Raw genomic sequence first — 27433 nt, 5'->3', positions numbered from 1 at the left:
TCTTGTACTATGAGCATTTGGTCAATTAAGTGATTTCTCAGAGATGATAATCTCAAAGTGCCATGCTGAGCCTGCAACTGTTCAACTTGCCTGTTTTGTTAAACTGTAGTTGAGGTCTCCTCATCATCTTCAAGGTTTTCCTTGCTAACATGCTGAAGAAGTTAGTGAAAACTTTTCACACTGCATTCCATCTTTTCTATATCACACATTATTCAAGGTGGTCAAGTAAAGTAAAACTTATATTTTACCAATAATGAATCACAGAGACTCATCTAATTGTGATTCCTATCTCTGTTTCCACACAAAGCGGGGCTCAGAGCAGTAAAAGTAGAGCCAGCGGCACATTGCAACAATGCACAAACAACCATAAACTGCTGCTGGCCATCATTAATGCGAGATAGACACGCCTGTGAAATGAAGCCACTACAGTGTCCAGTGGAATCCAAAACAAGCGGCTTCCATCGACAACAACCAACTACAGTCACAAGATGGCAGTGATGTAAAAGATAGATGAAAACAGGCACAGGTTTTATGACAGAGCATGAAAGGAGAGGATTTTTTTTTAAACTTTAGTAGGTTTTTGATGTTTATTTTTAGATTTGACAAGGCAAGCACTGCCTGCTTGTCCTGTTTTTAGTCTTGGTGGTCCTTCAGTATTTCCTTCTCAGTTCTGGTCATTTACTCTTTTACTTTGTATTTAATTTTCTGTGGTGTCCTGTATTATCTTTACTTCCTGGTTGCCATTTCCTGATTGTTTCCATTTTGTGTGAGAAGACATGTAATCAGGTCTTTGTAGACCTGATTACACAAGAACAGAACTAAAAATCAGACACAAGTTTGAAACTTATTGGTTGAAATCATCCTCAGAGACTGTCAATGCCTAACTGTAATACACAGTGGAGGCTCTTTCATGGTTTGAGGCAGCATTTCAGCCAGTGATACTGAGGATCCTGTCAAAACTGATGGAATTATGAATAAAGAAAAGTACTTTTAGATTCTAATGCACTGTGCAATACCAGCTGAAAAGCATCTGCATGACACTGGCTTCACTTTTCATAATGATGCCAAACACACTGCTATTGCAGTAAAAGAGTAAAAGGATACTTGCACAACAAAAAAAACACAGTGGAGCTCTATCAGTCATGGCCTGAGCCTTCCCAGAGCCCAGACCTCAACATAACTCAAGCAGTATGGGATCATCTTGGCAGAATGGACTAAAAAGCTCCCAACATTCAACAGAGATGTAATATAAGGTAAAAATCATTTAACCTTATATACTACAGTATACATTTGCAGATGTTTCAATGACTCACTGCTCTTATCTCTCATTTTCCAAGAGCTTTTTGCACAGTACTGCAAGGTTGCAGGGATATATAGAAAGTGCACATATTTTAGAAGGAGAAATGACCAACATAATTTCTTGGTTGGCTTCTGCTCACGTGCCTGGATGTGATATCATGTGACATGGTCACTCAGTATGAGTGTTTCTTGCAAATTACAGCGAGTGTTGTTTTGGTTATTTGCGTGAGAAGACATTTAAACTTATGATCCGGAGAGGAGGGGCCCGAAAGAAGGCAGGGAGAGCTGTGGTCACGTGAGTCAAGTGGCCGCAAAACAAGCACATAAGTAGAGCAAAGTAATATTCAAAATAAAACCAAACGGCTAATTTAAACCGGTATTCACCATACAGCTTTGCCAACATGACTTTATTTTGAAAAATTTATCAGCGGAAGTAGTGTGTCTCATTAAGTATAGCGTGACGCAACTACAAAGTAAAAATCTCCATTTTGAAAAAAGAAAAAAGGAATCGTCGGTAGGGGCGTGAGAAAAATATTTTATAGATAGTGGGAAAAAGGAGCAAAAGGTGTTTTAAAAAAAAATAAGTGAGTTTTGTATGCGTCGAAAAGGTGTGGATACACGTTTTTTCTGCTGCTGAAATGGGGAACTGTCATACCGTTGGACCAAACGAGGCCCTTGTGGTTTCAGGTAACGTAAACGCTTCGTGGTCGATGTGTGTTTAGCTGCTTGGCGCTTCAGGGTCGCTGAAGTAGAAGAAACGAAAAAATGTTTAATATAGCCATTATACGAAAAGCAACTAATGGCTTTTATTGTGTGCATTATAAAATAGAAAATAACGTGACCTGTTATATCACGGTAAAATCACCATGTGAAGCACTAAAGCGGGCGACAGCCCCGCGATCCTTGCCTCTTTAGGAAATCAGACGCATCTCCATGTTTTCTTTTCCCACATGTTGACGGGAGTACATGTATCTGGACAGTTAGGTCGAAATTTGGTAATAAGTGGACGAGCCAGCGTGTGTATCTTTCTGTATTTTTCCCCAGATAATTTATATTCTAGGTCCGCCGATTTCCTCTGTTAATACTCTATTATTGCAGTATTTCATCCGATTGCAGTGACGCTTGTTCAAGTACGAATACTAGTTTGTCAAGCAGCCTTTAGGTGGTTTTGGTTTCCGCTGTTTATATTTCGGTTTCTACATGTGTGCTCACGAGTCTGGCTTTATATGATCATTTTAGTAAGAGTCAAACAAGCGTAATGTAACAGGGTAGGAACAGGACCACACGAAGCTGGACTTGATGTTTATTTGCACTGGTGGCTCACTGGTACTCTTGGCCTACAGGACTACAGCAGGATTAATTGAATTATGAGAGAAGGGCTTGTGCACGCTCCCGGATTTGCAGACTGCGTCTGTCACCACTGATGTTTCTAATACCCATAACACAGGGTACACAGAATATAGTCCTTAAAATTTTAAAAGCTACTGGCCATGTAGAAAACAAAACAAATATTAAAACCAGATAATAATAATTTCATGCATTCGCTATTGATTGTTTGAGAATCCTACTGTAGGTTCAAACTACGGTTTGGGAACGTGTTGCAGGAAAGATGTCCAGCACGCCTCTGTAACTGAATCGTTTCCTGTCTGATTCTCTTGTGATGAACAAATAACAACTTTGGGATTTTCCATTGTGCAAAAATCAGCATGTAATTCATCACTTCGAGGAATGTTGTTTAAGAGCAAAGTTGAGTGGGTGTGAGTTGCACATTCTGATCCTATGACCCGATTAGTCTCGGATGTCGAAAAGAAATAGCTTTGCTGTTTACATGTTTAGGGGCCAAAACACAACGTACTTTTCATGGCCTCAATTGTATATTAATGCCACCATCTCTCCATAGTGTGATTTAGGATATGCATGGCTTTTTGTCAAGAAAACTGAAGCTGGTAAAGGATTATTTGTCGTTTTCCTAAAGTGTCATTTATTGACGTGATTTATTGACCTGTAGAATGAATGCATTAGCAGGATAGTTGTTGCTTCAGCATTCCTCCATAAAATCAGTATGTTGATAATCATGTGACCAGACCAGAGTTACTATAGTTTTGTTTTTTTCCAATTTAGTTTTTACTTTTATTCCATTTTTGACTTTTTAAATCAGTTTAGTTTCAGTTTGTTACCAGAGTGGATTTTTTTTTTGTTTCAGTTCAGTTTTTATTGTGTGAAAATGTTTAGTTTTATTTTAGTTTAATTAGTTTCAGTGTTAGTTTTCGTCTGTTTAGTTATTATTGTATAAAGGGCATATGTCAGAGGCAAGAGGAAAATCAGTACAGGTATTACAGTACCGGTAAATACACTATTTTTTGAAAGTCGTTGACTTGCAGTCTTTTACACATCCAAAATATCAATAAACACAGCCAATGACTCGTGTAATAAAATCAATAATAAAAGATAATAGTAATAAAACATAGGGCTGCTCGATTATGGCAAAAATGATAATCACGATTATTTTCACTGTAATTGAGATCACGATTATTTGACGATATTTATTTCGTCCGCCAGAGCTTATATTATTTTTTTTACATGCTGTAGTGCCATTTGTGGGAGCATTTCAAGTTGCTATACATCAATACAACTGTTATAGCCCATATTTTAAAAATGTGTATGCATTAAGTCCATAGTAATTACATTAATTGCAAAAAAGTGCAATAAACTACAAAAAAATTGAAAATCGTTTTTGTTTTTACATATATTTCTACTTGGAGAAATTTAAGAGGTTTATCCCTCAAAACTTTAAATACAAAAAAGTTGCAAAAAATAGTTTACAACAACAGGAAATTTATTTTGAGTGTCTTCATAGTTTTATTTTTGGAGATACAGCAATTTTTATATACTGCAGGAAAAACGAAAAAACAATCCTATGATGCAAATTTGCAAAGAATGTGCATGTGCATCAAAATAAACTATTTCCAGCAGTGCAATTCGAGTTCTAAGGCCTACAAGTAAAAAACTACATTTTCCGCAAAAATGATGTCACTTGCATAGTTCACGTTGACGTCTTTTTCAATGTGGGAAGTGTTAAGAACAGCTGATCTGATCGGCAAAGGGTGTTTCTGGAATATTATGTTTTTGTTCCTGCAAGCTCTTTTTATGCAATTTTTGCAAAGCTATATGTGGAAGGAAACCGTGACCGAGGACAAGCTGATGGCATAAGATGTAAGTACAACTCCTCTGGTTTCATATGGAAAAAAATTTTATTGTGCTAGCTTAGCGTTCAGGTTCTACAGGGATTTAAAAATAGTTACACAAAACGAGCATGCTGCTCTGACCGGCTTTAAAGGGTTAACAATAACAATGTATTGAATAATGACTTTAAAAAATAATATAAAATAGTGTGCAAATACTGATAACAGTGCAAATGTTTGCAATATAAGAAATAAATGAAAAATGTGAACTTTGCAGTGTTGCTCTGTGGTGCAGCTACGACACCATAGCAAAGTTTACACACTGTGTCTACTTGATCCACGTCTGACTCCGCGAAGCCATAATGTTTCCACACCACTGAAGTTTTTTTTTTTTGTTACCTCTCTTTTCAACCAACGGCAGTCCACTCCTCTCCAAATAACTTCTGCTTAGCTTTCCGAGCTTCCCTCGGGTCCTTTAATTGTTGTGACGCGTGTTCGAAATGCAGAGCAGTGCGCTCGATTTGCCACATGGAGCAGCGCGAGAGTAAAGCATGAGGGAGGGGCTAATAATCGGCTCAGTCATTTTTAATGATCGCTGAAAGCCCAGATCGTAATCGTGATTAAAATTCGATTAATTGAGCAGCCCTAATAAAACATGTAATAACATTTTACTTAACTAAAAATTACTAAAACTAAGACTATTTCTCCCTATTTTTTCATTTTAGTTAGATTTAAACATTTACAAAATTGTTTTAGTTAGTTTTATTTTATTTTTTTATTTTTTTAAAAAGTCTAGTTTTTACTTTTTAAGTCAACTAAAATGTTTTTCACATCTAGTTCTAATTTTACTTTAGTTTTAAACTCTAAAAATTTCGACCTCTTGTTCAAATTTAATTTAAATTTAATTTTAAGGTTTTGAGGTAAGAAACAGTAATATTCAGGTAATGTGATGTCCTGTATTGCAGACAAACTTAGTTATGGTATCACAGTAGTCACAGTTTTACCAAGGATAGTGTGTACTTTTTCTGGTTTATGTACACAAGTGCTGCTGTTTCCTGTCAGATGTTAGTCAGTCAGGCAGCAAAGTGCCCTGTTGTTGGAAGCTTAAAGGCCTGCTGCGTCATAAAGGAAGAGGTCTGCTACAGATCTATAATTTCAGATGTTGAACGGTTTACTAAAAGTATTTGAGTTAGGGAAGTATGTGTTAATAAGGATAGTCTACTCCTGGCCATCCTCCCCTTTCTGTTATCATGTGACAGCTGAGAATGTCACACTAATCACTCATGATTACACCATGATGCTGAGGCTAGTGAAAGGGGCTGCCTAACCTAACTCAGTCTCATTTGGAAACTCTTGTCAGTGTCATTTTTAGAGGTTAGGAGGGTAATGGCTTATAAAATATTGAAAATAGTTTTATTGGTTCTGCAAACTTACTGATGAGGTGGCTCAACAGGTTATATTTAATTAAATGAACAACCGCTATCAGAGAAATCACATGCTGCACCACATGTGCAGCATGTCCCTTCATATTTTAGTCTCTGTTGTTTGGATCAATATTGAGATCTTACATTTTCAACATGGTTGCTGGATACATTTATATCTTCAAAACAAAAAAATGTATTTTTATGTAAATGTATTTTCTTGCTCCTAATAAAACATAAACTAACATTCAAGTGAACTAAACAGCAGCCTAGCAGAATTTGGACTTGGACTCTGGTGAGGCAAAATGAGAGAGGTTGTGCTGAAAGGCAAAACGAGAATTATTGCAAAACAGAATGCATCACAATAATGATGATTATTATTGCACAATTAAAACTGGATAATACGTTTTAATTGTCCTTGGAATCCACAGTTGTAATAATAACAAACCCACAAAATCAGAAAGAATGGTTCCATGAGGCTGATGTATTTAAATGAGAGCTTGAGTGTTTCACCCTTTACCTGCTTTGTTTTGGAGAACCTTTCTCACGTAGCTGCTGTGGGTGATGTGGTTGGAAGATTGAGAGAAGGGTTTTTGGTTTTCTGTCTTAAAGCTACACATGATCCTGTTTAGAAACTGAGTGCAGAACAGAAAAGTGGGTCACTAATTGATCCTTTTCAAAACAGTGATACTAATTTCGGTTTGCATCAAATTTGCTTCTAGAGTTAGAAGTGTGCATTAGTATGAATTCGGGTGGTTTGTGCACAAAGTTTAAAAGAACCCAGACTGGATGTCATATTGAAAAAGTCACATACAACAGCATGTGACCTTTTGCTACATTGATTGCAGCCATGTGATGTGTTTTATATGTGTTGCTCCAAAGGTGGCTGCTGTGGCTCAGATCAGAAGACTTATGTCGTGGGAGGCTGGGCTTGGGGCTGGTGGCTCGTCTCTGACATCCAGAGGTAAGATCTGTCTGTTCTAGCTTTAACCTGAACAAATGTGCTCACAAACTCAATCAGGAAACGTTTAAGATGCGGGTATCTGCAGGTCCCCACAAAAGGTTCTATAATACCTTTATGTCCTTATGGTCATGACTCAAGGTTTTTTAAGAGAACAAACACAAAAGATCTATGAACCATATGAAGAGCCATAATCAAGCAAGTTATGAGATCATTTATAAATATTCATGAATGGTAATAGTTGTATAGGATTTTTTTTTACAGGGTTTTGCTGTTCAGAGATCTTTTAAGTTAATAAATTCAAGAGTTAATTTGTTTTCCCACCTTACACTGTGAGTTAATCAGATAATTTCAACAAAGACATGGTGATGTAGTATACGTCTCCTGTTTATCTAATTGGATTATGTTTGGCTAGACCCCTTTTAGTAGGGCACATGCCCCTGTAAGATCTCAGCTTTGCATTTTGAGTAACAAGGGCTTGTGTTTGGATTTTCAAATAGATAGACAGATATCTATCTATCTGTCTGTCTGTCTATCTATCTGTCTATCTATCGGTCTGTCTGTCTGTTATATTTGTGCACAATAAGTAGTTGACTTAAGTCATTACTTTTGTTGTTCAGTTATGGTTATCATTAAGAGGAGAAGAGTGCAAATGTGCAATACTTTATCAGTTCAGTCTAGTTTCCTAATAGTTACGTGCAGGCTGTGATTTTTAGCCCTAAAACATACTGAGAATGTAGATATTTTATTAAGATTGCTATATTTTTACCTTTTAGCCATAAATTCCTCAGTAATTGTTAGTGATGCAGCAGTATTGCAGTGACAGTAGGCCAATAGTGAGTTAAGTAAAGTTAACAAGTAAAGATCATATAGATTTTTAAGTTTTCTTTGGGCTTGCTCTAAACAACTGTGTTGTCGACTTTGTATTAAACAGAAGCACTAAAAGAGATTGTGTATGTCCTCATTAGAGTAAGGATTTGGATCAGTTTGAAAGAATGATTGTTAACGGGTAATCATGTGACAATCTCAGATGATCTCTTGTGCAGTAATTCAAAAGTAATGTAATATGATGTAATGTAGTAATGTAATGAATTGCCTCTATAGGAAATAAGTAATGTAATGCATTAATTATCAAAGATGAATAATGTATATTGACATCAAATTATATGAAACTAAAAGTTAATAAAAAACTCAGTTTAATTTTGTGCAAGTCATTTTGTAACTTTATTTTATAATGTGTGTGTGTGTGTGTGTGTGTGCACACCTAAACATATTACCATACATATACACACACAAAACAGAAGACATTATTCAGAGTTTAATGATGAATAAATAAGCTATTTGTGGCTAACAGAAACGCTCTAATATTAGAAACTAGTGTTTAACAGATTAGTGAGAATTGCAGCTGAGTATTGTCTGCTTTTTTTCCAGCCCCAATGAAGAAGCATTAGTGGAAAGACAAACAGATGTTTCATAATGATGATCTGAGGGAGAAGTACTAACAATATTTGTAAAACTACTGTAAACTGAAAATGAGCTAAACTCCTGTTCTGAAATAAAAGCCATCAAAGGAAATATAAACCTGCGAGAAGCAACTCACTAATGGTTTCATAATGAGCTACACCAAATGAAATTTGTGCCTCTTTGTTTCTCTGCCAGAAACCGAAAACAAGCTCTTTAGTTGGCTCTTGTTCATATATATTCCATATCAAGAAATAAAAACTGCTCCTTTTGTTTTTGTTCAGGCGTCATATGCTGTATAGCATAATCCTGTAAAAAAAAAAGCAGCATTGATACATCTTGTCTGTGGAAGTCCTGATATTAACTATCTTTTGTTTGCCTGCCTCTTTATTTCAACTTTGCTAACTTGCTTTGCTTTGTGTCATATTGATCTTGCCCTTTCTCAGTCCTTGTGTGCCTCCTTCACACCCATTTCGCTATAAGTGCTGCTCATTGGCTCTAGATGCTAGGAAACATAATGGTTTGACCTTAAAAACAAGATGCAAAAGTTGAAACATGTCTGGATTTATCTCCATTTAGAGTTAAGTAGTCTCAGGAATCCCTTCTTATATTTTTAGTATTAATATTATTAAGAGCAGCAGGAAGGATCTTGTGCCACTCAGAGTAGTAGTCATCATGTCTGCTAACAGCCCTGCGTGCATAAGCCAGTAGTTGGACAGCATTATTATGGTGCTGGTGGTGGTGGAGGACTTCCTGCTTGTGATGCAGTAATCTTGTTAATGTTGAGTTGAGGCTCCTCACTCATTGATCCAGTTCTCTTGGAAAGAAAGGGAGGTGGAGCTGTTCAGCAGAGTCTCTGGTTCCCAGTGTTGCTGCAGTCATCCTCCCATGTCTTTGACTGAAACTGACCCAAACAACTTGGTATGAATGTAGTGTGTTTATCATAATACAAGGGTGGTAAGCCTCTTTTATCTGCTCTGAAACATAGTCATATGTAAACAGTTCAGTGTTGAAGCACAGGATAGGATCGTTTGTAATGGACATTCCTGTGTATTTGTGATGCAAACGTAAAGGATCAAGGATCCTGTTAACACTGGCTTGATTCCATTAGTGATGTTGTGTGTTATCACACTTCATTTAAATTGTTTATAACAGCGACTATGACAAAAATTATGGTTTTAAAAGCGGTATCATCAGCAGCACATCATATGTAAAACAGGCTTAAAACCAGCAAAGCAGAAGGGCAAGTTTTGTGTTTTGCCCTTTCTCTCTTTTCTCTGCCTCTTGACCTTGGCTACTGTTATTCCTAACAGCTGTTGTCCAACTTACTGTTTTGCCTTTGCTATCCCCGCTGCCTGCCTGCCTGCCTGCCTACGTAGAATGTCTCTGGAGGTTATGACCATCCTCTGTCGCTGTGAGAATATCGAAACCTCGGAGGGTGTACCCCTGGATGTGACAGGGGTGGCTCAGGTAATGCATTTCAGAAGGCTGGGGGGAAAAAAAAGCAAAAAAAAAAGCAGTGGCTGGTGTTTGAGGCCGAAGGAAGACAAAAGGTGATGGTTCAGCTAATCGGCTAACATTGTCTGTGTGTTTTCATCCTCTTTTCTTCTTTCTTCTGCAGTCAGAGGAGACAGTCAGCTGTTAATAACTTTGCTGTAATGCTGTGCTCTGAGTCACCTTCAGCAACGGGGCCTCTAAATGAATGCCATAGAAATGAAAAAGAGGATATCCGAAGTCCAGAGACCAATCACAACTAATATAATAAGGCTAATTTTTAAATCAATTGCAACTCCTTAATGCAAAATCGATTGGATTGTGGATGGCATCTCATTTTGCTCCGTTGTTAGTGATCTGGAGTCCTTGGGTGAATGGTTTCACTTTGTCTTGTTTTTCTTTTCTTGTGTTCAGTCCCTTCCCCTCATTTGCTTTCCCTGAGATCATGTCAATTTTTATTTTATATTTTTCCACATTCTTCACAGGATAACGCTTGAGATTATGACCCTGCAGCCCAAGTGTGAGGATGTAGAGACAGCGGAGGGTGTAGCTATTACTGTCACTGGGGTGGCTCAGGTAAATCACCACACATTTTTGGGACTCCCAGTTCAGATTTCACTAACCCCTCCCTCCCTCCCTTTCTCTGGCATCAGCCTCTAATCACAGCTGAGGTGTTATTTCATACAGGGGTCTCAAGTGCGTATGTGTAACATAATCTGACCAAGCTGGAGTCGAATTGACAATAGCACTGTGTCAAATGCTTCCTTATTTATTTTTGTAAAACCATAGGCAATATTATACAACTTCAGCTGGTATTCTGTGTCCGAGTCTTCAAACTTGATTTTCTGATTTGTAATTTGTCACCCCACTGCTCCCTGCAGCAGTACACCCCCACCAATTTTCTATGCTGATGATACAGTGTTATTTTCAGTCTTTCAGTGAATTAGCATGGCACACAAAAATGGGTCTATGAAAAGCCTAATTGGTGTTTTGCGGTCAATCTCAGTATATTATGTTATTTTGTATGCTGTTTATTTCTGCTTTTTTTTTTTTTTTTTTTTAATGATTCAGTTCTGGGTCTGTCACATTTTTGTTTAAAATTCACAGACGCTAAAGAATAACTTGGGTAGTCACAATACCAAAACATCTGAGAAGCAGTGTATCATATGTTGGATCCATATTATTGCACTAGGTGTCACTGGAATTTGCAGGGGAGTTTTTAAATAGTCATCTTCTTGCGCACCTCCAGACTTCTTCCAGTGCAGCTGCTATTCTCAGAGGCTCTGTGGGAATTGTGCTCTTATCTTTTTCATTCGTGCCTCTTCAGTGTGCGCCCCGCACACCAGGTATAGCAGAATTGGCTCGGTTTGTCCCCACCATAACTTTTTTCTTTCTTCTGACCACTACTCATGCTATGGCTGCGTTGGAATTTTCTCCAGGACCCAGATAGACTACTTTTTCTTTTCAAATATTCATCTATTGCTATTATCTGCTGCTTTGTCTCACTCACAGCATGACTACGTCATTTTTTTCTTCGTCTTCTGTTTTACTGGCAGTCGGCAACCCATTTTAATTGGAGGAAGAAGAAGCCAGTTGCTTAGAGTACCAATCAGGGGAAACCAGATAATCTTCCATGACCCCTTGATCATTTCTCATGGCACACCTATGTGCTGCAGCACAGTGGTTGGGAAACACTGCGATAGAGGACTCTAAATTATTGTGGATCATAATGCAGGCTCTTACTACCAGCCCAGATTTAGGCCTTACTGCCTGGCATGAACATTATAGATTCTTTCAAAGAAAAGTCCTCTTTAGTCTGTGGATCGTAGGACGAGTTCCACTTTTCAGTGGTCTGAGATGACAGTCATGTCAGTTTTACAGAAGTTGATGTTTTCTGTCTTAAACTACTTAAAGTCCTCATGAAAATGCAGACACACCTGAAGTTTCTTTGTTTGATTTTTTTTTTTCAATTGTTCTGATGATGTAAATAATATTTGTAAAATGGTTAGAACAGCACCCCCAGGTGCTGAGCTACCAATAGCAGCTGCAGTGTTCCAAAGGTGCCCAAGGAGACATGCTTCAAGGGTAAATTGTCCAGATTTATATAATCTCTATTTATTTATTCATACTTAGACCCCTGTGTTAAAACCACAGAGTCAACTTTTATTATAAGACACTTGCCTCACTCTATAACAAAGAAAAAACCTGAGCACTTTCCTGTTACACCATCCAGATGAACCAACAGAGATACCACATCAGATTTTGTTCATACCGTTTCAAATTAATAATGTACCAGGTTGAAATTGTCCCAATAAGACTTGAAAAGGTGACAGACCTTTCTGAAATGTTAAAATTACATTTTGAGGCATGTTAAAGAGAAAGGCCACCATAAATCACATCTTTTTGTTCATCTTCTCCACTCACAATAAAGATATGGACACTGACTAATAACAATGTTTTGCTTAATATAGAGAAGGAGATAAAAGTATTATTAAACATTTTAAAAAAATATTTAAGCAGTAATAGTTCTTCATCAGTCATAAAAATGCTATGTGCTTACACCAGGGGTCAGCAACCTTTCACACCCAAAGAGCCATTTGAACCTGGTTTCCACGCAAACGAAAACACTGGGAGCCGCAAATACTTTTTGACATCTAAAATGAAGATAACACTGTATATACTGTTTTTTACCTTTATGCTTTGTGTGAAGAACTAAGGTGTGTTGCTTATGAAATCCATGAAGTGCTACAGAGAAAGTTACATTTTATTTATGTAATTAACACATTTTGAACTCTTAAAGAAATATAACAAAAGGAAAGACACCCAGCTGAACTAAAATGATCCATGTAGCAAACAAAAACTGTTGTGAGCCGCCACCCTTATATTGCCTTTGGGCTTTTGGAGCCTTGACCTGACTTTTAAAAAATAATTGGAAAAAAAGCACTATGCTGCTAAAAAAAATGAAAAATAGATATTTGCAAAATTCTGCCTAAATATGTATTTTACCAGGTTAAGGTGTGTGGCGGGGCGTTGTCTGCAGCGCCGCTGCAAGGGAGGCGGACGCACCTGAGCGGCACCCGCAATCATGCCTCGCTGCCTTAACGTCTGTGCCATCTATGCTGTTGTTGGTGTGTGTCGGGCTGTGAGCTGAAAAGCTACAGCCGGCTGTATGCGTACAGCAACCGTGTATGAAAAGTGGTCAATAAAGAGATGCTGAAAAGCATGTTCATGCAAACATCATCGGATCTGCCGTGATATGTTTACAATGGGACTTCTGCTCCTGAACCTCTGTGCATATCCCATATGCGCACAGCGTCTGCAAATTGGGGCTGTACGAAGTCACTTTCATCTTTACGCAGGACTGTAAGCTGTCATCTGTGAGGCGTGAGCGGTGTTTGTTTTTAACATAGTTCATGGTGGAGAATAGCTGCTGACATAATGTGGATCCAAAGATCCATAATTGGCCTACCTGGGGTTGAAAGTCTCGATAAATGCACGCCATTTCGGCAGGTATACCGGCTTCCGCGAGTGTGACGCTTATTTAGAGCGATGAAAAAATAATAAAATATAATTTTATTTTTACATTTCAATATCACAGTAATCTTCCAATTTAGAAGTACAAGTTTAAAAAAAAGAACTAACATAAATAAAATACAGTTCAGCTAAATACTTCAAATTTATTTTCCCAAACCACGCGGAGCCGCAGTATAAGGACTAAAGAGCCGCAGGTTGCCGACCCCTGGCTTACACCATAGGTGCCCTCCTAAAAATCATACTGCACATCAGGATAACAGTGACTTCAGCGATACAAAGGCTACAAGACCGATAGTTCAGCATTGCCTCTACACGTGCCTGATGCTGATTGGCACTGTTTGTAGTGAAAATAGAAGCAAACTGTCTTATCCTCTGCAATTGTCTCTTTGTTACCAGAAGAAGAAATTGAGGAGTAGCGGGGCTACAGGCTGACTTTTTAACTAATAGCTTCTTTATGCCCTATGCCTTTTAGGTCTGCCATCGCAAACTTTAGCAGCACCATTTAAATCAACATTTCACATTATTTTTGCTGTCTTAAATGTATTACTTAAAGCTACTTTCAGCTGCTCATTTATTCACAAGTGAAGGTTTTACTTGCAGAGCAGCATGTACAGGATTTTTCTTTCCCCAGTTTATGATGGCAAAAACTTATTGTTGACTCTTCACTCTAATCATTCTCTGCTTATTCAAACCAATTCTAACTGCGCCCTGGTGTGTCAGCTTATGGTAATTCAAAAATGGTAGAGAATATTTGCATTGGCGAACTAATTATTTCGTGTAACACAAAGCAAACCTCATAACCTCGTTTAAAGCAGTGCATGAAGTAAGATAAGCACAATACTGCACATCTGCTTTCATTCTGTCAGTCACATTAATGCCACAGATGCTGAAGTACAAATCAAAACCCATATAGCCAGGCAGCGCTCCCTGGCCTTGGACTTTGCCTACAAACAGAGTCAAGACTCCAGAATGTCTTATTTTGCCTTGTAGATACTTTTTAAGCACAAATGTTGACTGAGTTCTAATTTGTAATAGAAAGCAATTATTTTGTGGATTTTCTGTTTAAGAAAATGTACGTATCATCACAGTGTTTTGTGCATTTCCATATCTTGCTCCTAATTACTTCCTGAATTTTTTCTTTGCCCGCATGCCATTAGTTCTTTTGTTTGAATGATGACGCCTCATTATCAGTTCTCTGTTTTGACCACCATTTTGCCACTGTATGTTCCTCTTCTCTGTGTTTTTCTACATGTGTGCTGACAGTGAGGCCACTGTCTGGAGTTGAAACCCCCCCCACTTTCACACAGCTTACTTCCAGCAGACTCATAATGGTGTCCGTCAGATTGGTCCAGTCTAAGCCAAAGCCACTGTGAAATTTGTGTCCCATGGTAACAGCAAAGTCTTTCCTAATTCAAAGAGACAAATGAATTAGACTTGGTGGGAGACATCCATTTAAAGGAAATGAGCAGAATTTCAATCTAGGATGTGCGTTTCATTTCTGTATTGAATTCTTCAATCATATTTTGCCTTGTTACTTTAGGTAGGACTGTTTTTGAATCCTTCGATAACTTAATAGTCAATTTGCACTGGAAGGACCTAACAAATTTTAAAAAACAAAACTGTCTACTGAGATTCTTTTCTGTACAGTCTGTGCATTTAGAGGAGGCAGGAGGAAGGGTGGTGTTACAAGTTGGAGTGGGGCTAGGTAGCAGATTAAGAGCTCAGGGCAACAAATGAAAATTGTTCAAGTCTTTATTCCAATGTCAGCCGTTGCACAGCGCCCCCTGCTGTCTGTTAGAGCTTTCCTTGGCTGTCTTGTGGCCTTTTCTGTTTTCTGGAAGTGACGACAGTCTTTCCAGACTTTGTGTTGCCCTTATTTCTGTTATGAGTGCATGTTGTAAAACATACCCGTGTGCAGACCTCTCGCCTAAGGACCCAGCTCACTCTTTTCTTTTCTTACAGCTCTGATGGACAACAATTTTATCCCAAACCTTTTTAACCCATTTTTTGATTACACGACTGTCTGTTTGTAAATGATCTCTCTATCACTGACTGTTTCTATCTTTTAAACCTCAGGTCAGTGACATTCATTTTTCTTTGTTTCTTTCTTGTTGTTGTTGTTTTTTTTTTTTTAAATGTTACGTGTCCATCATATTTTTCTCCCCTGTTTATTTCTATATATTTGAATTAACCTGTGCAACATTGATGTGAAAATCTAAGTCCTTGCATTTAAGAAGAGCAAAAAATCTAAAAGCAGAATACTGACTTCATCTGACATTAGACGACCATGTGTTCTGTAAAAGCCATAATAACATTTCCAAAATACTTTTATTGAAAATGGAGAGATGCTGTAAAAAATTATTTACTCCCTTCCCAATTTCTTAGATTTTTGCATCTGTATCGTGCTGACATGTTTCAGATCAGCAAACAAATTTTAATATTAGGCAAATATAACTCGAGAATGAGACAACATACGATTTTCAACCTGATACCAAAGGTCCATCTACTAAAAATCAGAGGTCAAGTTTTCTCAAAATCTTGTGAACGTAATAAATCGAGAATGATGTCACCTGTGATTTTCAAAATGATGAGAAAGGTGAATGTAGTAGGAGGCTGACGGGTAGCACTGGCAGCATTTTTAAATGATTTCATTTATTAAAGGAAAAAGGTTATCAAAACAACCTGGCCCTATCTGAAAAGTGTATCTCAGGGTAAGACAGGGTATCTTTGTCTAATATTGAAATTGGTTAGATCTGAAACATGTTAAAATAAATAAAATATTAATTAAATACATTTCACGGCATTGTATTTACTCTATAAATAAGTATATCAATTACAAGAAATTCGTTTAAATGAAATGTGAGTCGTGTGGATCGACTTTACCCAAAGGCAAACTAAGAAAGTATTGTTGAACATTTGTTTGGCCATGTCCTTGATGGCTGACAGCTTTGGCTTCCTCTTTTAGGTGGGCTGACAGCATACAAGATGTTCTTCATTTTGCTGATTACTATGTCCATAGTTCTTTTCATGTGTAAAAAGCATAATGACATGCATACATCCAACACATACTGGCATAATAATAACAATAATAACAATAATAACAACTGTTATTATTATTATTGATATTATTGTGAATTTTAGGCTTTGTAATTTCAGCTCTTTGCATTACTGATGCAATGAAGGTGAACAGAAAAAAAATTACATTCTAAGTAAAAGGATTTTAAAAAATCTTTGTATAATATTAAAAGCTAGTATGTGTTGTCCTTCTGTGTGCCACACCTGTGTGTTGTGCCTGTCTTTGTGTATTCACAAACACAGGCACAATGAATGATGTTCTCTGTCCATGTTGGCGTTAGGTGAAGGTGATGACTGAAAAAGAACTGCTCGGTTATGCCTGCGAACAGTTCCTGGGAAAGTCAGTCATGGAGATCAAGAGTGTTATCCTGCAGACCCTAGAGGGTCACCTGCGTGCCATCCTTGGTGGGTAGCTTCTCCAAACCATATGGTGACTCTGTGGTGTTTTCTTTCTTTTTGTTTTTTTTTGGTATCTGCGCCATATGACTATGACAGTGATTAGAGGATTTTTTTCCCCCTCTTGACATATTGGCCCTATTTGTCAGTGTGTTTGGTTTTATTCAAATGTATTACAGGACCATGATTTTTGAGGCACTAAACACACTGACCCATCTTCCAGGCACGCTAACTGTTGAGCAGATTTACCAAGACAGAGACAAATTTGCCTCCTTGGTACGAGAGGTGGCAGCACCTGATGTTGGCCGCATGGGTATCGAGATTCTCAGCTTCACCATCAAGGTATAAGAAAGAGAACGTCAAGTTCATCTTATTCTGACTCTATTTTTCAAATATTTGTTTGTTTTTTAATTTCATTAGGTTAACTGCCTAGAACTGTGTACATTCGTGTTAACCTTTCTTCCTTAAAGGATGTATATGATAAAGTGGACTATCTGAGCTCGCTGGGTAAAACTCAGACAGCTGCAGTACAGAGGGATGCAGACATCGGAGTAGCAGAGGCAGAGAGAGATGCTGGCATTAGGGTAAGAAAAGCTTTAAGACGACATTAAAACTTCTATCATCTATTGCTAATGGCTATTATTACATTAAGAAACCACCATACAGCACCTGATCCATCTCTCTGTCATTAGTTGTTGCACTCTGTCTTTTACAGGAAGCTGAATGTAAGAAAGAAATGATGGATGTCAAGTTCGTCGCAGACACCAAAATGGCTGACTCCAAAAGAGAGCTGGAAATGCAGAAAGCTTCTTTCAATCAGGAAGTGAACACAAAGGTATGAAGTTGTGTTTGTTGGGTTGAATGTGTCAGCAACAATTGTGAAAGTTTACCCTTTTAAAACAAATTCCTGCTTCTGTAGAAAGCTGAGGCGCAACTGGCATATGAGCTGCAGGCAGCTAAAGAGCAACAGAAGATCCGTCTGGAGGAGATAGAAATTGAGGTGGTGCAGAGGAAAAAACAGATCAAAATTGAGGAAAAGGAGATTGAACGCACTGAAAAGGAGCTCATCGCTACTGTGAAGAGACCTGCCGAGGCAGAAGCCTACAAGATGCAGCAGCTGGCTGAAGGCCAGAAGTGAGTACTTTGCTGACAAATCCTCTTATCAGTCAAAAAGAAATCACTTTCAGTGAGAGGGGGAAAATGTTAAAGGGCTATTTCATTTATTTCTTAGCTGAGACTGTCATAGCGGTTTGCTATATTTAAAGACTTTTTTTTTTTAACCATATAATGTTCAGTCTCTTTAGGCATAATTGAATAACTCACCACTGTGTAAATAATGCTTTGTAGATGGAGGAAGTGTGCAAAATATGTAATACATATACATATATGTGGGCGATCGTGGCTCAAGAGTTGGGAGTTCGCCTTGTAATCGGAAGGTTGCTGTTTCGAGCCCCGGCTTGGACAGTCTCGGTCGTTGTGTCCTTGGGCAAGACACTTCTCCCGTTGCCTACTGGTGGTGGTCAGAGGGCCCGGTGTCGCCAGTGTCCGGCAGCCTCGCCTCTGTCAGTGCGCCCCAGGGTGGCTGTGGCTACAATGTAGCTGCCATCACCAGTGTGTGAATGTGTGTGTGAATGGGTGGATGACTGGATATGTAAAGCGCTTTGGGGTCCTTAGGGACTAGTAAAGCGCTATATAAATACAGGCCATTTACCATATATGTAAAACATAATATGGGCTACTCTTGCTTGTGCTGTTATTGGTCCATCAGCCGGTCATGCAGAAGACAAAGTTATAACCTACAAGAATTGAACTGAACCTGAGTGTTAAAAACAATGAAGTGTCCACTGCAGCCGCTGTTTCTGCTTTTCATGCTGTATTTTGAATCTTTGAACATTTTTTTCCCACTTCTCCCATTCCTATTGAAATCTGCTGTTGCTCCTTTCCCTAAAGCAGAGCAGCTGATTAGTTGGACAGTGGGCCCCAATCTTTATCAATATCTGAAATTATTGTGTTTTTCTAATGCAAAAAAAAATGCCACATTATAGCTCAGCACCCAAGAAACATCATAGTAATATTAATTATACCGCTATTTATTATTCATTCTCACATATACCACGTGTAATGTGTAATGCCTGTTTATGTCTGCATGTCAAAGGTCGTGTGTCTATTAGTAATGAGATATTGGTTATGTAAACCAATAAAGAAGTCTTTTGCTGTCCCTCTAACACTGATGTCTGTCAGGATAAAGAAGGTGCTGACAGCACAGGCAGAGGCTGAGAAGATCCGCTGTATTGGTGAGGCAGAGGCTGCCTCCATTGAAGCTGTGGGGAAGGCAGAAGCTGAGAAGATGAGGCTGAAAGCCGAAGCCTACCAGCAGTATGGCGATGCTGCCAAGACCGCCTTAGTCCTGGAGGCTCTACCCAAGGTTTGTGATACAGATTTATAAAACAGTGCCATTTGTGTGGATTTTTGTTTAGTGTTTTGTTTGTTTGTTTGTTTTTTACAGTGTCTACACCATAAGAGCTTTGAGTACCAAAGTGATTTTATGAACTTTTTCAGACTGTTTAGCAGATTGGACTAGCAGGTTCTCTGGTCTCTGTGATCAAGGTTATGACTTTTTCAGAGTGGACTGCTTGGATAGCAGGACAGCCTCTAATATTTTTGTTTCATCACAATTCAGTTATGAGGAAGAAATTGTAGACATATGGTATCTGGGGGGTTTTTTTTCGTTGTGATATAAACCATTAACAAGCAGCTCAACTTCAGGATTAGTTTTAGAACAATTACACAATTATAACTAACATTTCTGTCTTACAAATGCTAGAAAAGCATTAATTGTCTCACATATACCGTCTTTCTCTGATAACTTTGAACATAGACTTTGTTAAACATTTAGCATTTTTACTGAACAGAGCTGCAAAGGGTTTGTTCTGTTTTTATCACATGATTACTGTCTTGGAAAAAAATAAGTAAAAAAATCAGTCCTCAGTTATTGAAGGTCTCAAACTGGTATTCACACTGTTTTTTCCAGATTGCTGGTAAAGTGGCTGCACCTCTGTCCAAGACCAATGAGATTGTCATCCTGAGTGGAGAAGGCAGCCGTGTAACTGGTGAAGTGAACCGTCTATTAGCTGAACTCCCGGTCTCAGTCAATGCCCTCACTGGGGTGGATCTCACCAAGGTAAGAAGGCACTGTACTGTTCAGAGCTCTCTGCTGAATATGAAGCATAGTACAGAGCTTTTTTTTTCTCCCCCTTCTGTCAATGAAAGTAATTACACAAACACACTTGCCATATGTTTATGATGGGTGTAGCCAATAAGGAAAAGTTAAACCACTAAGTAATCTGCGTTTTTAAGTGTTATAAGTTTTTCCGTCATACTTCGAGTTGCTGTCTGTCTCCATTGCAATCACTAATTGCCTTTTCAGGCAAACATATTTATAAATGATGACATTGGCTTGTTGGGTCCATAAGCCTGCAGTTAGATCCCGAGAGACTTAATCACCATATGTGGGTTTGTATTGAAAGGGCTTTGGTGCAGCAAAAAGTCACTTTTTTGTTTACTGCTATATGTCATCTTTATGGTTAGTTGTATATTTGGGTAATGATTGCTTATAAATAAAGAAAGTCTCTGAATACTTTTGGTTAGACATAAATATTTTTTCTCCCCATCTGCAAGCTGCAATTTCCATGCTGTCAGCTCATTATTCACTTCTTAAGAGACTTCCCAAAAATGTAGCACAGGAATGCTGTGCTGTTTAGGAACCGTCTGGGAAATCAAATGGAGAATTTCACCACCCACATATGAACAAACTCTGACAGTTATTACTAAACACTGAAACTCTTGTTGTGTAAATAAGCAACACTTTGTTAACACAGCCAGAGTTGTATTTTTAGCTTGTTCAGTGGCTCTCGAAGTAAGAGAAATCAAGGCAGCTTTAAGAAGCAACAGATGCACTGTACTGTAGTTATTAACACTTTACATCCTTTTTAAAATTACTTTTGTTTATTCGTGTTACAGACACAATGAATATATTTATAATGAATTCCTGGAGCAGGACCACACCTCATACATGCCCCTTCCAGTTCTCTGTCTATATATGAACCCCTGCACTGCACGCTGTTTGCACTCATTTTCACGCCCCTCCCTCCCTTTTCCAATTCATTCTCATTAGTACATGAGGATCTGCCGCCGCCAGTCCCGACTGAGGCCTTGCCCAAACCGCAGCCTCAGTTCATGCTCACTCCATCTGCTAGTATCTACTAGAAATGCTGTCAAACTTAATTGAAGATGTGGTCTCAGCTAGTTAGTTCTTTGTGACTACATTTTTTGTAATTACATAAAAATATTTTTAGACATACTCAAATTAAGTGTTCATATTTGATGTGTGAATCTGTACTGATGAGTTAAATGTCAGTGACTTCCTCTGAAACCTCATCATGTCTAAGGGAACAGTTGCTATGACAGATGAATATAATGTACAGCTGTGCTGTGTGAGCATGACAGATGTCTATTAAACACTGTTCCAATGTGCTAATCATTGTGATCACACAGATACCTCTGCTCCAGAAGATGACCACCCCACAGAGCCAAGCAGCCTTCTGATGAAGCAGGCCTGGGACTCGTTATTCTCAATCATTTGCTGTGTATCTGCCTCAAGCATGAAAACTTTGTTTAGCCCTTGACCCCTTATGCAACTGCCTTTGACCAGAAACACTTGACACCAAATCAGAGGTTTTTATATTTTTAAGAGGTTTTTAATTTTCTAAAGGAGAAAATAATGCGGCCTTACCTCTGAAAGATCAGATTGTTTGTATTTTCTGTTGTTTTTAGTTCTTGTTTTAAACACGGTCACCCTTAATATTCTGCACTAGTTAGCCAGGATTATATGCTGCAGTTCTTCGCAGTCCTACTAAATCCTTCATAGATTAAAAAAGTCCAGACGCAAAGTAGGCGAGAGAAATTCAGACACAGAGAACTAATCAGAATACTGTACTCCTCTCCAGCTTTCTAAGTATATGCCTGGAATTCAAGCATATGTTCCTGTCTGATGTGTTGACATTCATTGATGATTGGAAATGGAGCAATAGGTGCAGCTCCTGCCTCTTAATTACACAGTCATTCAGTGCTCAGTTGTTGAAGTAGTTTGCAGTAGACTGAACAGAGTGTGTAATTCCCTCTTTGCTTTTAAACAGACTTCTTAAAGATTAGTGTACTCACCGTGATTATATAGATACAATGACACGTTACCTGTTACCAGTCACTTGTATGATAAGGCTTACCTCGCAGGATGTTATGTTGTCTGTCTTCTTGCTCCTATGTGCAGTGCCTGTTCACCACTCAAGTGCCCAAACCAGACGAAAGCGGTTTGGCTTTAGTTGGATTTCTGTCTGACTGTATCACTGTTATAGATGAATGTTGTTAGTTCTATGCGTATACTGACAGCAGTGCTCCCGCTTCTCTTTTGTCACGTTTGGACATGTCAGCATAAAACAAAGCCATATTTGGAAATGATTAGCCCAACAGTGACCCTGCATGCCCACCAAGGCTACTGAACAGTTCTGTATTACCTCAAATGGCATGTGGTGGACATTCAGGGTCTGGGCTTTTTTTGTGTGTGTGTGTGTGTAACTTCTTTTGTCCTGTTCCCCCGCCTCAGATAAACTTAGTCTTGCTAACATATTTCCCAGATGTCACTTGTGTGATTGTGTTATTTGTAATTTAAGGAGAAACTCCACAGTGATGAAGGAAAAGCATCGTCACTCTGACCTCTGTGGGTTAAGTTCCCAGTGCACCCAGTCTGTAATGACAAAGCAGGAATGTTACAGTCAGTCACAAGTTGGGAAACAAGCAGGTGATTTGATTGTAAACACTGTACGCAGTGTTTGTGCTCAGGTTTGTTCTCAGTTTGATGAAAGCAAAGTGAAGTTCATGTTGGGGTCTGAGCAGCTGGATCTGTAGCTGTTTCTGCTGCTGCATGTCAAAGAAAACATGATTTGTTTTCATGTCAGATTTCTACTGTAGTCTGTTACTGTGATAGAAAATGAAACATTTCTTTAAACATGTTCCGATCTTGGCAAGTTCTGCGCGACCTTGAGATGATAAACAATCAAGAGTTTCACAGGTTTAATCATTGCTTGTAGATTTGGTTACCCTGTTGTAAGGTTATATAAATTCATTCACCTTTATACAAAAGTCAGTGTTCAAAGTAATTGTTCAGTATCAGAAGTTTTGACATGTACTTGCAAGTTTCAACCTCTAGATGGCAGAATCTTAGCATGATTTGAGTCTCAGTGAGTCCTTTGTTGCTACATGTCCTAAATCTAAATGTTGTACTTATTGTACCATCCTTCTCTGCTTTCCCAAACCAGCTTATTGTGCACAGCTGGCCTGCCCACCTCTCAATTAATTTTGTGCCTCTCATAAACAATATTGTGAACATTCATTAACCACTTTTCCAAATCTGTGACCATAATGTTTTGTTTTGTTTTTAATTGCCAGTGATCATTTATCGTACTGTTCCTCTCCTCTGTGAAATAAACACCGTCCATGTGGCTCTTTTGGTCTGTGGCAAATTTCATCTTGTTTCTGTTTTTTCCCCACATTAATGTTACAGTTCCACCTGTTGTTAAAGTGTTGTATTTGTGCCTGAAACACAGTTATGGTGAACCTTTTGATGTTTAATGTTCCTACTGTGAGAAGCCGCTGTTTACCGATACAGGTCATTCGGACCTGTCAAAGATCAGCTGATAATGAATTCACTGTCCCGGTTTGAAGCCGGAGTGCAGATTTCACTGCAGTGTGGATGAGTGAGAGTCCTCATTTTAATTCAGCTGGACAGCAGATGACTGGCAGTTTTCTTCTTCACTCAGGCGCGACACTGCCTCTTACTGCTGGTCGTACGGCCAAATGTGGCTGATCATGAAAATTTCCCAAATTTCACCAAAAGTACTCACTTAAAAGTAGAATGTCTTTTATTTTATGTCTGCTTCAGTCAGCAGGTAACGGAGGTGTTACATGCAAGTTGCCGTTGAGAGTCATCATTGTAACATTCACCAACGGCACCATTTCTGTCTGCAGAAGACATTGTATCTGAACAAAATGGTTAACAACTTGTTTGCATTGCTCCTTTTATTTAGACAGAATTCTGTACACAGTGCCTTTGTTGAATAATGTTGGTCTACTTAAATGTGCAGATAGTTGAATACCATTCATACACTCGGAAATACTGACGGGATGATTTGTTATACTTTTGTTTTAGATTGTTCAAACTCTATTATACCTGTACTTTAACATCTATCCTACTAATGTATATTGGAACACACACAAGTATGTATGTATGTATTTAGATGATAAATGAAGTATTCTAACCTTATTCCTTTGTAACATGGACCTCTTGAAGGTCATTCATTATTTTGGCCAGCAAATGTAGGATATGATACCTACATTTGCTTTGTCTTATCAACGTAGTGGCAACCTCTGAGTAGCATTTGAGAGGAGAATGACCAAACATTATGCCTTAACTCCTGTCTTCATGTGAAACATGTCCATCTGTCAGAGATAAATGTAACTTCTATAAAATGATATTGTGAATATATTTCTCATGGTCTTGGATCCAGCATGGCATTTTAAGCATGTGTCCTTGTTATTCTGCGTTGTGTTCCACCCTCTAAATAAATGTTTTACCACTTACTGTTGACCTCACTGTCTCAGTTAAATTAGGAGGGTTTCATCTCACACTCAGTGCCATCTGCTGTATTAGTGACGCCTGGGGGGGGGAAAAAGAAAAGTTGAGATAAAGGATTTAGGATATTATTTAGATGAAAATTCATTAAAAGTGCAACACAATTACTATTATTGTTAACTTACAAGGTGTGACTGAATATTGAGATTACACAGAAATTTAAGCTTCTATGCAAACTGTAAAATGTAGCTAAAGTTACGTCGAATCAGATTTTAACAGTATTGTGCCCAAACGTTTGTTTGTGAGGGACAGCCAATCATGTCGTGTCCACTTTAAGTCAGTTAATGGGGAGTTATTTTATGCAATTGTTTTAAGAGACACTGCTTTTGTTATTTGTCATAAAAATAAAAAAAAAAGCAGTCTGCGACAACAAAATATTTTTGGTGTTGGGACCTTACAATGCTGCCTGGCATTTTCCTTGACCTGTGTCAGTGTGTGTTGGTGGTAGTGGTGGGGCAGGTTACAAGTCTCTACAATTTTACGTAGTTTTCCAGGTCTAATCACATGATACATATAATTGTTGTGCAAATGGTCCTTACAGGATACATGGTCCTCATGTTTCTCAGTGGTCAGGTCCTTTTATACAGTAGGCTACTTGAACAAGCAAATACTCTTTAAAATAGATGGTTAAAGATAGAAGCTGTTTTCTGCTTGCCAGCCACTTACTCAACAAGCTTATCATTAACTGTTATAACTGTTTGTAGGTATTTTGCAACCCGCTGACATTAGTTTACTGACTTTGTTCACCACTCAGAATTCCTTCAGCTGCAAAAAATTAGAATTCTAATCTGTTATTTTTCTTCTTTAGATCTATCCATAATCCGTTTTAACCCACTTCAAACTTTACCTCAACTTTTCTAGAGTCAGTCTCACGTCATCTTAAAACTCTTTGATATAATGAAGAGTTCATAATTAAATCAACTGACTGCAAGCATCAGACAGTCTGCTTTTGGACTACAGTTGCTGGGGCTGCCAGTCCGGGGCAAATGTGCAGTAGTTTTAAATCTAGACCATTTGTAAAGGATTTTCCCCACAGGGGGATCATTCATTTTAAATATATCATTTTATATAATTACCATTTGCCAGACTCATAGGCAACCACATCCTTTTCTCGGAAGGCTTAAGAAAGACTTAAGATCTCGGCACAATGACGCTACACATACCTCCATGTCTATCTCTAACTTCTAACTTCAGATCTTTACCACCTAATCTGGAAGCCCTGATTCTAACATGGTGAGGTGTGACAAATAAAGGTTTTATATTACCCATTTCTGTAGTTGCCTTTTCAAAAGGGATCTGATATTTATTTGTCCAAATGTCTGGTTAAAAAAAAAAAACTCCAGGGGATGTACTTCAAATCAAAGTACACAATGTAATAATAAAGACTGAAATCCTGCAAATTTGGACAAATGTGTAATTTTTATTTACATATCAAGCTCTGACTAAAATATCCTTCTCTAATGTACGATGCTGTTAGATTAACTATGATGCAAATGACCATGTACAACAGTGCCGAGATAGAGCTAGTTCAACCAATCATATACATTCAGGTCAAAGGAGCTTGCAAAGAAAAGCGTCTGGACTTCTTTAAGTTACTTGAAGACGTTTCACCTCTCATCCGAGAAGCTTCTTCAGTTCTAAGGTCAAATGGTGGAGAGTCCCAGATATAAACCTAATGGGAGTATCCTCCCACAGAGGGACAAAAGGACCCCCTGATGATCCTCTAATCGCCTGAGCCAAGGTGTGAAACTGGGTGTGGGTCCCAATCAGCCAGAGTTTCGGGTGAGTTCATTGTGAAACCTGGCCCCACCTTATCATGCGAATTCCTGAGATCATATACATTCAGGTACTTCACTTCTGTGGTTTCCAGTCTATGGGTCAGGCTGTAGGATTAAAAGGACTGTAGAACGATTAATGGAAGAAGAAAGTAGATCAAAGCTCAGCAGCACACATTTTTATTCACTTCTGTAACTTTAATCTAAGAAGTCAAAAACTAGTGTGGCTGGGAAAATGATCTAATCTCCAACAGTGCATTAGATTTAAGCACCTTAATGCAAAACCCTTAATCTGAAGTTCCTCCAAATTGTTCTCCAGTACTTAAATAAATCTCCCATCTCACCTTCTGGTGCTTTAATATAACTGAACACACAAATGCTAAACTTGCCAGAATATTTCAGCATGTCACGCACTCAGTAATCACAGGCCAAGAATCTTCAGAACCTTTTATAAGGAGTCAAACCCAAACAGAGCCCCATTTGGAGTCCCACTTAGAAACCTTCAGTAATGTGACCACTGGCCAGATGTTTCATATCTCTGATGGAACTACCTTCTGTTCATAATAAAAATAAATCTGTGAATCAGAAAATCTCTCTATTATTTCCAAATTCCATCGCTGTTAATTAGCCTGCCTGCAGTCCCCAATGCATTTACCATTGCATTGGGGATTGGCAAGGGGGGGGGGTTGTATCTTTACTTTACAATTTTCTTTGAGCTAACATTTTAATAAAACTTCCAGCAAATTTCCTCCAATCATGTAAAGATTCAAAACCAAATTTGTGGCACAATAAAGGCATCCTTCCCTGTTGTGCTAATGAGTGCTGGAGAATAAAAAAAAGCTTATCTATGCATGCAAATGGAAAGTTGTAGAAGGAGTAGAAGCATTTCTACAGCAGATAAAGAGCTCAAGGCAAAGCAAACCCCAGATAGTAATACCTCCATCTTTATCTCACCTCTCACACCCCCCGCCAGATCCCACACCCTAACTAGGGAGTGTTTTACCATGGCAACTGTCACGTTCCACCTAACGTGCTCCCAGGGTTCATACACGGCATGCACGTAGTTACTGAATTGAATGATTAGATTTGGT

The 27433-nt window shown here is 38.4% G+C and overlaps 1 protein-coding gene across 4 annotated transcripts; it reads left to right on the top strand.

The window, feature by feature from the left end:
- Positions 1-1750: 1750 nt before the first annotated feature.
- Positions 1751-24516, top strand: LOC102312734 (flotillin-2a). Of its 4 annotated transcripts, none has more exons than XM_005928455.2 (11): positions 1751-1986; positions 6785-6866; positions 10304-10394; positions 16709-16832; positions 17047-17165; positions 17294-17407; positions 17539-17658; positions 17743-17957; positions 19065-19248; positions 19855-20004; positions 21378-24516. In XM_005928455.2, the coding sequence occupies exons 1-11, from the start codon at positions 1938-1940 to the stop codon at positions 21426-21428; spliced, it is 1299 nt and encodes a 432-aa protein (XP_005928517.1). In that variant the 5' UTR covers positions 1751-1937; the 3' UTR covers positions 21429-24516. The 4 variants fall into 4 exon arrangements, with proteins under 4 accessions (XP_005928517.1, XP_005928518.1, XP_042079536.1 ...); XM_005928456.3 differs by lacking the exon at positions 10304-10394 and adding an exon at positions 9704-9794; XM_005928457.2 differs by lacking the exons at positions 1751-1986; positions 6785-6866 and adding an exon at positions 9702-9794.
- The last annotated feature ends 2917 nt before the right edge of the window (positions 24517-27433 follow it).

This window comes from Haplochromis burtoni, unplaced genomic scaffold (assembly GCF_018398535.1).
Source record: "Haplochromis burtoni strain Fernald_Lab_line unplaced genomic scaffold, NCSU_Asbu1 Contig_115, whole genome shotgun sequence".
Classification (NCBI taxonomy): Eukaryota; Metazoa; Chordata; class Actinopteri; order Cichliformes; family Cichlidae; genus Haplochromis; species Haplochromis burtoni.
Note: the sequence above shows the minus strand (reverse complement) of the source record. Positions and strands in the feature narration are given on the sequence as shown.

Bases quoted from the DNA above. Each gene is read 5' to 3' on its own strand.
- LOC102312734 (XM_005928455.2), top strand. From the start codon at position 1,938: ATGGGGAACTGTCATACCGTTGGACCAAACGAGGCCCTTGTGGTTTCA. The intron at 17,659-17,742 runs GTATGAAGTTGT...CTGCTTCTGTAG, and splicing joins ATCAGGAAGTGAACACAAAG to AAAGCTGAGGCGCAACTGGC. The intron at 20,005-21,377 runs GTAAGAAGGCAC...GTGATCACACAG, and splicing joins CTGGGGTGGATCTCACCAAG to ATACCTCTGCTCCAGAAGAT.